The 13203-nt window shown below is 36.8% G+C and overlaps 1 protein-coding gene across 2 annotated transcripts in view; it reads right to left on the bottom strand.

Annotated features, from left to right (window-relative positions):
• snx2 (sorting nexin 2) overlaps positions 1–13203 on the bottom strand; it is a 125430-nt gene that overhangs the window by 51040 nt on the left and 61187 nt on the right. For both annotated transcript variants that reach the window (XM_051929976.1, XM_028805250.2), the window contains exons 4-6: positions 4371–4437; positions 1807–1850; positions 1553–1694 (exon numbers count right to left, since the gene is read on the bottom strand). In XM_051929976.1, the coding sequence (XP_051785936.1) occupies positions 1553–1694; positions 1807–1850; positions 4371–4437 (253 nt within the window). The remainder of the gene's footprint in view (positions 1–1552; positions 1695–1806; positions 1851–4370; positions 4438–13203) is intronic.

A 13203-nucleotide genomic window follows, 5' to 3' on the forward strand; every position in this document is an offset into this window, starting at 1 on the left:
TTTATGAATTTTGAATGTTGCGTTAACTTCTATATCTGCAAGAAATAGCTCCAGAGGTTTTGGTTTTTGTTGTTTGTTTTTTTAATTTCAGATCAGTAAATTCTTCTGCTGTGATTTTAAATTTACATTTAAATGTTTCCCTTTAGGGAGGCACGGTGGCGCAGTAGTAGCGCTGCTGCCTCGCAGTTAGGAAGACCCGGGTTCACTTCCCCGGTCCTCTCTGTGTGGAGTTTGCATGTTCTCCCCATGTCTGCACGAGTTTCCTCCGGGTACTCCGGTTTCCCTCTCACAGTCCAAAGACATGCAGATTAGGTGCATTGGCAATTCTAAATTGTCCCTATTGTGGGTGTGTGTGTGTGTGTGCGCCCTGCGGTGGGCTGGCGCCCTGCCCAGGGTTTGTTTCCTGCCTTGCACCCTGTGTTGGCTGGGATTGGCTCCAGCAAACCCCCGTGACCCTGTAGTTAGGATACAGCGGGTTGGATAATGGATGGATGGATGTTTCCATTTAAGTCACTTCAGTGAAGCCTTATCTGTATTTTTAGAATCATTGTTCTGCAGGAAAGTCAACCTTCATCCCAGTCTCAAATCTCTGTCAGATTGAAACAGGTTTTCATCTGGAATAGCCCTGTATTTAGTGCCATCCATCTTTCCTTCAATCCTGGCCAGTTTTCCTCCCCCTGCTGATGAAAAATATCCTCACAGCATGATGCCGCCATCACCATGCTTTACTGTAGGAACAGTGTTCTTGGGATTATAGAAAGGGTTGGGTTTGTGCCACACATGGCGTTTCCCTTGATGGCCAAAAAGTTTAATTTTAGTCTCATCTGACCAGAGAACTTTCTTCCGTGTTTGGGGATTTTCTTCTATTAGCAATGGCATTTTTTCTGGTCACTCTTCAATAAAGCCCCACTCTGCGCAGTATATGACTTGAAGTGGTCCTATGGGCAGATACTCCCATCTCCACAGTGGATCTTTGCAGCTCTTTCAGTGTTATCCTTGGTGTCTTTTTTGCATCTCTTATTGATGCCATCTTTGCCTGGTCTGTGAGTTTTGGTGGGCGGCCTTCATTTTTAGTGGTGCCATATTCTTTCCATTTTATTATAACAGCTTTAATGGTGGGATATTCACAGTTTGAGAGATGTTTTTATAACCCTACCCTGACCTATACTTCTCCACAACTTTGTCTCTGACCTGTTTGGATTGCTCCTCGGTTTTCATGTTGTTTGCTTAGTGGTGTTGCAGAGTCAAGAGTCCTTTCAAAATAGGTATATTTAATACAGACATCATGTGACAGATCATGTGACACTGATTGCACACAGGTAAACCCTAATCAACTAATTATGTGATTTCTGAAGGTATTTGGTTGGACCAGATCTTATTTAGGGGTTTCATTACAAGGGGGAGGTATACATCTGTACTCACAGCTTTAATGTTTTAACTTATTTTGTTTTTTTAATAAAAAACCAATAAGGTTAAAAAAAAGATTATTTGCAATAACTGAAAAAAAACAGATAATTTACTTTATATATAAACTTATTTAAATCTTTCTTACCAACAATACTTTTCTCTGGAGCTGGAGGAACTATATATCCTATGTGCATGTATTTTGAGGCAAGTTTGCTGTGTAAACCCAGAAAGTCACTAAATCTTCTTTTTACAGAAAATTCTTTCTTGTTGAAGATGGAAAGAGAAGTCTGAAAAGAAACAAAAACAATTCAGAACCACAGAAAATGTATTCAGTTGATTTCTTATTTGAAATGTCAAATAAATCTGCAAAACAAATGTAAAATGAGAACATTGAAATACCTTTGTTGTTACTTTGTAGGCCATATATGCATTCATTCCTTCCCCTTAATCAAAAGTAAAAAAGAGAGAACTGTAACACACAAAAACAATATGGAGCAGAAAATGAAACCTAATTCAGTCAGAATGTGTTCAGTTTTTTAAAACAATCAGCTCTGTTATGTGAAGAGAACTAATACTATATGGTTCTGTAAAGAAAGTAAAGACACTTAATAGCTGTACTGTTCTAAAATATGTGTGAAAAATAACTGGCAAGCCTTCAGTAGATAATAAAAGTACATGAACACAAAATGTTGGTATACCAAGTCCCTATTCTTGGAAATAACCTAATGTGCCAGTGTTTCTTAATTGTAAAAGAACTGACTTAGGGAATCATACTGATTTTACAGCAAACCTTAAAGATTTTTAGGCATGATGTTTATCTTTTAGAGACGGCTGGTCTGTACTGAGATGTTTTCATGTATTACAGAAGGAACCTTCTTGTTTAAGCCTGTTTTATTCAAAATTCTGTAGGATTTTAAAATGTTTATTTTATGCCTCTAATACAGTAGATCCTTATAATACAAACAGTATATTATTGTCTAGTACAATAATAAACTTGATCTAAGACTTATATTGTCTATTTCTATTAAAGTAAAGATGCATTCAAATATGAAATTCTTGTACATATTCTTACTGGATACCCAATTCAAATGAAATAAAAATAAATATTAAAATCACTTTTCAGAGATTTTGCTATGCATAAAAGAAATAAAGGAAATTTTTGCAAAAACTAAAAGATACCCAATTGCAAACAACATCCACCCTAAATAAGAAAAGTCATCACATTATTTGTAACGGTCATTGTTGTCTCCATATATGGAAATACCAAAGTCATATTATCTCCAGTTATTAAAGTTTGATTTATCATTTTACATTTTTCTGAAAACATGGCCATAAGCGAGATCAAGAACACAGAGCCAGAGGTAAGAGCTCAGTTCCCTTCTCATCCCCTCCAAACTCCACCCTTCCAGAAAGAGAAATAGCAAGTATAATACACATGGAGAAGTTTTAATATATTTTTAGTTTCCTCCAGTAATAACAGTTGCATGAATTTCAGCTCTGCCTAAAAGGAAAACCAGTATTAAAGTACTAAAATCTTCTCTGTTTCAATTTTAGCTCTGTCCAGGATAGAATTGTTACTTTTAGATCCTAAATTTAAACCAAGTCACATGACTCAAAGTGGCAACAAAATGTATTGTGTTGTAAGGGTTTTAACAAAGTATTAGTCATGTAAATTTCAAACTTACTAATAATAAATGAAAACACCCAGGGGGATTTTAATAATACACATTTGAGGTGGAGAAATAATGCAGTCAAGTACTCCAGAATTTTCACTTGCAAATGAGGACAAATACAATTAAAAGAGATTTAAGTGGGATAATGTGGGTGCAAGCGATTGAACATACTCCCCTGCAGGGATATGCTTTCAGCTATAACTTCAGTCAAATAAAAGGGGAACAATAAATTACAATATATTGCAATTATTTATACACAATAATAAAAAAATAACAATATGGTTAAATTGTCACCTAATTATTAGGATAAAATTTTACTGTTGGGTCCCGGGAAATTCTATCCCCAATATATGTTGCATGCATAATTAAATATATTGTAAAGGACTCAAGGGCAGTGACACTGTATCAAACTAACAGGAGGCACTACCATTATAAAGTTGACCCACATAAGACCCTTCTTTAAATAGGAGAAATCTTATTAAATCATATTGCACATCTTATTAATCATACTTTCACTTCCCCGAGTTACTAGAGGGCAGTATAGCACAGCTCTTTAAGAGTTCTGTGGAGAAGAATTGGCCCTGCTTTTACCATGGTGATGAAACAGGTTTATGTTACCAACAGATACCCCAAATGTACTTATAAGGTGTCCAGAAACAACTATGGTCATTTTTTAAAAAGGCCTTACTGTTCCTTGGAAATGAAGCTTGGAATTAAGAGTTAGCACTTGATAATGTGTGAGATTGTAACAGGGATGAAGGAAGGCAAGAGTGGCATTTGAGAAAGATGTTCAGGGAGAGGAAATTGTACTTGTGGAAAGGGACTGTATCTGTGGAGGGAAGCCTTGTTATTTTCCCCAGTGTTTGCATTTTTGTCATTCTCTGTTGTAATTTTTGTTATTTTTATCACATTTTATTTGATTCTGTTTTGATCTATGTGTGTATGGGTTTAAGGTCTGCTCACGAACTATTCCTAACGTCCGCAAACATATATTTTTCATAATGTGTTGCAAATTATAGGTTAAGTATCTATTACTAACTATACTTTAAGTCAGTCAACTGCAAATTTATATATAATTCAAATAACCAATTTTTAGTTCAGAAATTAATTTTCAAGCAGCAGCTTTCACTACTCAAACCTGTATGGTCTATTCCACTAAGGCAGGACAACTTTATTCAGGACAGAAAGGTGATACTGTAATATATAGTTGTGGCCTTGCCAGTCATCATACTTAGCACAGAAGAAAATACCAGATCCTTGAAAAATGTAATTTTTTTTTTTAAATCTTACCAACTTTTTCTGGGTCAGAGACAGAAATGTCTATGTCGAATGAGTCTCCATTGGCCTCCTCCTCCAGCTATAAACAAACAGACAAACAAATAAACAAATAAATAAATACAAAATTTAAAACCTCTGGTTAGTTTCAAATTAAAAAATAGCAAAAATGTTGTGAGGGACACATTTACAATGTAATGTTTACATTGGTAACTAAACCTAAGAAATAATTAGAAAGGTATAGTAGTATAAAGCATTGTTTTCTCACAATATGTAGACTCCAGTATGATTCTGTTCTGGGGTTCATTCTCCCTGAATTCATGCAGGTTTGTTTTGGAGACTCTGGTTTCTCCTAGCAATTGAAAGATATGCTATCTGGTCATGTGGAAAATATACATTTCAAGTTTGTGGATTTATATTTGTGTGCTCAAGAATAACTTTTCATTCTTTTTAAAGCTAATACTACTTCAGCTCTGTCTCAATTTTATAGTTTGTTTAAAAAATGTATTATCCAGTATTTCGTAAGGGCTCTAGCAAAAAACAGTACATACCTTTGTTGTCAGCAAATACAAAAATTAACCATAATCATCAGAAACTTTCTGATTTTTTTATTTGTGGTACAAGTGTTTTTTTAAAGTGTAATTAGAAACAAATACAAAAAGGACAGCAAAAAAATAAATAAAATGTCAAGTGTGTTTAGTACTGTTTAGCAGTGGAAATCTGTTAAAAATCAGCAACGATTCAACAATGTGAAAATAATTTAATTTGCCATTTTATGGCAAATGAGAGAGCTAGCTTGATGTTACAAATTACAATCAATAGTTTATTCTATTTTGGAGTGAAAAAAAATAAATATTTTGTTCAAAAATTATGTCAAAGCAAAAAAAACAAAAAAAGCAATTTATCCATTCAATTATTTATAAAATGGCTTATCTCATTATGAGTCACAGGGAAGAGGGAAATTATCTCACCACACAGATGCATCTACAATCCTGTAAAGTCTGAATTAGCTTAAGCCACCCTAATTCAGGGTGCTTATAAGAAACTTAATAATTTACTGCATCTAATATGTATAAATACATATTCTTCATTGTAACAGAAAACAATTAAAAAATAACATCATATTCATAATAACTGACTTTGAAATAGTCTAAAATGATACACCACATGCCTATGTTTGAAATGTGTCATTTTTAACCATCTGGAAGTGATTCTTAGAGGACTAGGTCCACCGAAAAAGAATCAAATATCAAAAATACTATATTTCTGATCAGCAACCTCAAAATAGCATAAAACGAAACTTCACATGTCTATATTAATGATCCCCATGTCTTCAAAGTTTTGCAAAAAAGAGTAACTCCAACCCCTGGTAATCCATTGGGGTGGTGAACCCCTGGGGTCAGTTGATGTGGCATGCACAATTTCAAGTCCTTCTATAATCATTTTTGCTGAAGATACCTATTGGTTTAATCTTTATCATAACTGTGTAGTTTCCTCCATAATATATGGTCAAAAAATGGCCTAAAAATTATTGTTTCACAGGACTAGAGGGACAAAAATCTTTACGTCTTTCATAACTAGACTATAAGACAAGTCAAACTTGCTTTTCTTATACTGGTGAGTCAGGAAGCAGCAGACAAAAAATACTGAAGTGATTTCAAACGATTTATAAGTAATTCTTATGAGCACAAAATAAAACATATGGTAAAGAGCTTCCCCCTATAATCCAAAGGTTCAAGCTTTCTGCAGTTGTTTTTAACAACACATCTATCTTACTAAACCACAGTTAATTTATGCACGGCGGACGCACCAAGGTGCATGCGCACTGCGGCCTTGGCGCCCGCCCCAGAGTCCAGAGTCAAACGCACGCATGCGCACTGCGGCCTTGGCGCCCGCCCCAGAGTCCAGAGTCAAATGCAGCGGCATCCCAAAGTGGTGCCCAGACAACACAACCTGTGAGCGCCCAAACAACACAACCTGTACAGTCATGGATACAAACAATGAACAAAGGCGCCCACACAAAGAAACCGCTTTAGTTCAAATAGGGTTATTGAATGAAATGGAAACTTTACCATGCCTACAACCTGTGAACTACACCTGAGGTAAAGCGTGCACGCCAGGTTGTACAGCCGCCCGGACGCAACCTCCCACACCACCGCATATACCCTCCATGATATTTCATCACGCGGCAGCTTCCCACCAAGGCGCATATTGCGCCGTGGCGCATGCCCCAGAGTCAAACGCAGCAGCTTCCCAGAGGCAGTAGGTGGCACCCAAACAACACAACCTGTTCACTACACTTGCTCTAATCCACTGTGCCAGTAATATAGATCACATAACGGTCACAGACTCACACCCAGCGGCTTCCCCGACTCAGTGGCTGGCACACGAACACCACAACCTGTGAACTAAACTTGCTGTGCTCCACTCTGCCAGCAGTCGGTGTCAGCAAAGGCAACAGAATCACATCTCCACAAAACGAAACCGCTTTAGTACAGATATGCGTATTGAATTAAATGACATTTCCCCAGACGCACCCACCCTCCATGATATGTCATCCATCCAAATATCAGACGGAACAGAAACTGATTGCCATTCTTGGATTTCCGATTCGCTAGCGAATCGCGGGCTTACTTGTATGAATATAAGGCTGGGATTCCAAGTGGCTTCACAGAATGTCATGTTCTTAAGGGAATATGTTCACTTCAACCACAAAAAAAAAACACTCTGCAGGTTTCTAATAAGATAAAAAAAAATCATAACAAACAATGTCTTAACAATAACTGCCCACCCCAACCACAACAAATTTGTCCTGATGAATGAGAGGGAACAAAAAGAAATACTCAAGCAGAAACTAGGAAGTAAATGGAACAACAGAAAATAAGTTTGAGGGACGGTGCCACTGCCACACAGAGAAAATTGATAGAGGGCGATAAGAACCCTTGCTAAGATGAACATATGGAGGTGCCACTGGTCTCAAGATAGGGAATAGAGAGTTACAAGAATTGTAAAATGGATGGGAAGGAAGAGGAGAAGACAGGGAAACATTGCAAGTTTTAAGAAGAAACATTTGTAAGTAAAAGGAAAAAAAATGTACAGGATGGAATTTCAAACCAGGACTTCATGGACTAGAATATTTGGCATCTGGCATTGTTTGAGGTAAAGGAAATGGGACAATAACTGATACTAAGAGCTGTGTTTTTAAGGATGGGGTTGTGCAGGTGCCCAAAAGCATTTTAGTGCATAAGCATACAAAATAACACAGAAAAGTAATCACAAGTTTTCCTTTACATTCACTTCAATTTAATTTTCTAGTTAATAAATGGTAGCAGACAGCAGACACTATACACCATATTTTAATTTTGTTTGCATTTAGGAAATAGAGGGCAGCTAAAAAAGTTTGTGTCAGAAAATTCATCACTGTAGCATCTCCCCCTTCACCAGTGCAACACAACCTAACCATAAACAGACACATAATCAATGCTCAAACAAAAGAGAGGGCAAAAACTAAAAACTTTCACACAAACTTTTAAAAAATGAGCTTCTCAACAGATAATTATTACTGTTTTAAAAGCCTCTACAGAAATACTGTATATTGCTCTATTTTTGGTATTTAACTTGAATAAAGATTCAGCTTGTATTTATACACATACATATGTATTTTACATGTACTATAACAAGCATATTACTTATCGTTTGGTATTACAATGACATAATCTTCCTTTCAGCAAAGACCTCCAAACAAATGTTTAAGTTTTTAGTTGGAATGGTGTAGTTTGGCCGACCTTCACCCTAAAGATATTCTCCTATGCTTTATATAATCCTAAAATGGTGTATGTCCATCAGTTGTTTAGAGACTCAGTCATAGCGCTCACAACAGCCTCTACAACTTCTGCATCATGCAACAATAAATTCAAGCTGGTTTGACTTTCTCATAGCGATTTGAAAGTTATCAATAGTCAGTGAATGCTCAGCTAGTAGTTCAGAGGACACCTGGCTCACAGACAGTGAAACACAATGGTGACTACAAGGAAAAGAAGGAAAGTGACTGTTTAGGACTGTATAAATGCAACAGAGGGGTCTATACTTAGACTGGAAAAAGAAAAAGATGGCCCATGATTACAGGTTAATCTGGTGTACTCCATGTTGGCTGGCTACTACAATGAGGCAGTGCTCTCATGGCAAAATCCAAGATTTGATACCATGGTGAGATGTCATGAAGAAAGCTTATAATCAATCACCCCCTGCAATTCCTAATGCAAAATTTGACACAATCAAATACTATGAGATTCCTGCTCTTCAACCAGAAGTCATGGTGAGTCATCTAGTCCACCTTAAAGATAGAGAAGCAAACAAAAGAATGGATGTATAATTGCATTGTTTATTTGATTACATTTTACTTTTTATTTCAACTTTAAAAGGCTTTCCTGTGCCTTTAACAGCTATTCATCTTAAGAAGTTAAACTGGCTATTATTCTTTAATTGCCTTATCCTTCTACCGCCCATTGTTAGCTTGCCCCCTGTAAAATATACAGTACCATGCCAAACCTGAATCTTTTAAAAAATTAAACTTTATTATAAAAAGTTTCTGTTTTGACAAAAAAGACTTCCTCTTCCAAGCATTCTGCAACTACAACTGAGATGCTTGATGGATTGGAGGTTGAAGGGAAACTATTGGCTAAGTATTGATTACTGAATCCTGTAGCTGTGTTGACAAACTGATTACTGTATTCATTTGTTTTGTCATGGTGCCAAGCTTCTAAAATATATATAATAAAGAAATATAAATGTATTCATTTTAAATAATGTATAATCTTCAATACATCAATTATGGCTAGAAATATGAAGTCTAAACTGTGTAAGCAACAAAGAACTAAGTAATAAAATGTATAAATTTAAGAAAATGTATTTTTTCTAATAATGCAAAAGCATTTTAACTTTTATCATATAATTAGCATTATCCATATTACTAACCGAGAATGCTAAACCGGATGATGGACGCAGGCACATCCGGCAATGGGCCGTAGCTGCAAAAAGACGTACTGCGCAGGCGCAAAAAGAGTCCGCGAGAGTCGGCTGAGGAGCCGAGAAAGGCGGACAAAAGAGGGCGAGAGAGGCGGATGAGGGGCCGCGAGAGGCGGACAAGACCACAGAAAAATGGAGTGAGCACAGGAAAAAATGGAGAAATGAGGCGCAAAGAGCACCGAAAAAAGGAAAAGGCACATAAAAAAGTATTCAAACGCAAGCAAAGCACGAAACACATTGCACACGAAACTAGACCCAAAAAACAAAAAAAAAAAAAAAAAAAAAAAAAAGAGGCTCGCGCACAACAGCAAGGCACCCCCACCCCCTACAGGCACCGGACGGGACACACACCCAGAGGGGGATTCAACAAGCCCATGGAACACAAAAAAAAGAACACAAAACCACCCCACAGACCCTACAAGCAAGGGACGGGACACACACAAAGAGGGGGACTCAACAAGACACAGGAACACAAAAAGAAAGAAGACGCTCGCACGACAACAATCCTCAACCCCCCCCCCCCCCCCCCACACACACACACACAAACAAACACACACACACATCCATAAGAAGTGACACCCAAAGCCACATATTCTAAAGTGAACATCAACACCTTCACACTAGACAGCATAGGTGTCAGCATTGGTGGATCTCCTTACAATAAAGCACTATTAACCGTTCAACTGCAGAAAAGGAAACATATTAACAGTGAGTGCGATCCTCCTTATTACTTATCCATATTTCGCATGCTGAGAAAGAAACAAGTCATGAATACACGGTCACGGGTACAAAAACGAAAAGGAAATGATAACAGGAACAAACACACGAACACGAAAGAAACAACAAAATAGACGGCTATGCGGCATAGGTGGATCTCATTACAATAAGGCACTATTAACCGTTCAACCGCAGAAAAGGCTCCATATTAACAGTGAGTGCAATACTCCTTATTACTTATCCATATTTCTAAAAGAAAAAATGTCTCGACTCCAAAAACGCAAAGCTCAACTAAAGCTTCTAACTAACGATGTACCTAAAAGTAAAAACTTTATGAACTGCATTAGATCCTACAATAGTTCATTTGCTTTTGCATATACCCGGAGTAAATATCAGGCCACCAAAAGGCAATGGCCCATACTGCTTTCGCATATGTGCACAAATACTGCATCGCATTGGAACAGTGCACCCTGAAACAAATCAACAACGCAAATATGCACAAATCTACATCCTAGATCCACATGACGCAATCTATCAATCAAAGTGCTGCATCGCAACAGGCACGGATTCAAAACGAAACACCTCCCGTCTCAGACATACGTTAATGGCAGCGAAGGCTACAACGGGCTTCTCACACAGCACGGGCAAATCGATTACAGCTCCAAAACAACACGTCCCAAATACTACACATGCAACAACGCGCCTCTCAAACGGCACAAGGAAAACATACACCAGGAAAATTCATTCGGATTAATGAATGTCATTTGCAATCATTGTCATTCAGTTCACTTCCCTGAAGAAACAACTGGCAATACAAGTAATACATTTACACGTTGTTGTCAAAAGGGTCAAATTAGACTGCCTTCTTTACATTCATATACTGAATATCTACAGAAGCTTAGAACTGACGATGTACCTGAAAGTGAAATCTTTATCAACTACATTAGATCCTACAAATCGGTATCCACTATGAACATTAACGGTGGCACTGCACGTGACATCCATCTTGAAAAAAATGTTGTTTATTGATGAATGTTCAATGGCATGAAGTCAATTACTCAACACCATTCATAAACTTCTACAAACGTTTATGAATAATAATATTCGATTTGGAGGAAAGGTACTTTTATGAGGAGGAGATTTTAGACAGTGATTAGCTATTCTTCCAGATGCCATGCACTCAGCTATTGTTCAGTGCACCTTAAAATACGCAGACAATTGGCATTGCTTTCAAAAGATACAGTTAGTAAAAAAGATACGATGTCCAGAACCAGATCATAACAATTGCTTATTACAACTGAGAGATGGTACACTCACCAATACAGATGGACTTCAGCCACATATTATTACAATTCCTCAAGCCTTTATCTGCGACGACTTAGTTACAGAGACATTTGGAACAGCAATCTCATTAGACCAAATGCCCCTTTTTAACACAACGCACTATATTATGTCCAAAAAATATTAATGTGGAAAACATTAATACTCAAGTCATTCCATTACTTCCTGGAGAGACACAACTCTTTCTAAGCTCTGACAAACTTGACTCTGATCACAACAATAACCATCTTAAATGACCTTACAAGTTCTGAGCTGAAATTACCTTTTACACTTAAACGGCGTGTATAAAGAAATTTTCAAATAAACCTTTACACTGTGCCACACACTTTATTGTTTTGCTTTCTATTTGCATCATCTACACCATCACACTATTCTATATCTCATTCATACATCACGCTCTTTGTCATTCCCAACACCAGGGGTTGGCGAGCGAAGCGAGCAGGGGGCGGAGCCCCCTAGTATGAACATATAAGACAATTTTCAAATATTACACTGCTGCTGCTGCTTCAGAGTACAGTTCATCACTCTCTGATTTGTATGTTTGCAGAGGTTTGACTCTCTCCTCATTTCAGAGACATACAGTATTTTTGCATCTTTTGCTTCTCACATTAAGTAGTGTAGGAAATTAACAAGGCATTTGTAAATATATTTTTTGCTTAATTTTCATAGGACAATGTATGGCACTGGCACTACTGCCTTACAGTGCCACAGACCCAAGTTTGACTCTAAGTTTGGACATTGTCTGTTTGGATTTGTCACATTGCCCATGTCAGTGTGTTTTTTTTTTCTGCAGAAGGCAAATTACACCTAAGCTACTGGGAAGACATATTTTTATTACTAGAAGGGGTCACATGTTTCCCAATGAATTTGCAGAAAAACACATCAAGCTCTCTACACCCAAAACCAGATGAGAAAGACAATACAACACCATGAACAATGGACATGTGGCAAACTCAACGACTACATTCCACCACATGACAACAAAAGTCCCCACAGTATCAGAAAACTACTTAAAGGCTTGTTATCAAAAACAGCTTTATGTGACAAGACAAATTAGAACTCTATAGCTAGTAGATAGCCAGCCAAAGCATTTCTTTCAGTCGTTTAATTGATACCATGTACAATTTTAGGAATAACTTTGCCTTTACAAATATTTTCTTAAATTGGAAACATTGCAGTTTTGTGTTGCAAAATCATGATTTTACTGCTCACTCTTAACCAGGTTTGTCCTTTACAGAAAAACATGCAAAAATACAATTTCCTCTGAGGGATTAATAATGTATAATCAAAAAATAAATAAACAAGTCACAATAAAGTTACAAAAGAGAAAACATTAAGTGAAAAAGCCAATAAAATCAAGAAACTCCAGAAAACCTTTAAATAAACTAAAAGCAGCCTCATCTGTGTCTTATGTGTTTTGTCCTTCGTGTTATTATAAAAGCAAAACCTTTTTTTCTTTCATCCTTATTTTATCAATAAATTGTAGCATTCTGTTTCTTAAAACAAATGTGGTTCAGTTACTTCAATATGAGTCTAACAGACAGAAAAATCCTATCTACAGGGAAAGTTAAGTTAAATAAAGTTAGAAATATACCAATTGCCTCATTAATTATTGGCACTGCCAAATACAAAAATGATAATTAATTAATCAATCATTTCATCAAACAATCAATCAATTAATTAATTTTTCACTTATACTGGCACTTAAATCTTCAATCTGCCTCAAGAATGATTTAAGATATAAAGAGGTAGGGGAAGTGACGAC

The sequence above is a fragment of the Erpetoichthys calabaricus genome, chromosome 7 (genome assembly GCF_900747795.2).
Source record: "Erpetoichthys calabaricus chromosome 7, fErpCal1.3, whole genome shotgun sequence".
NCBI lineage: Eukaryota > Metazoa > Chordata > Cladistia > Polypteriformes > Polypteridae > Erpetoichthys > Erpetoichthys calabaricus.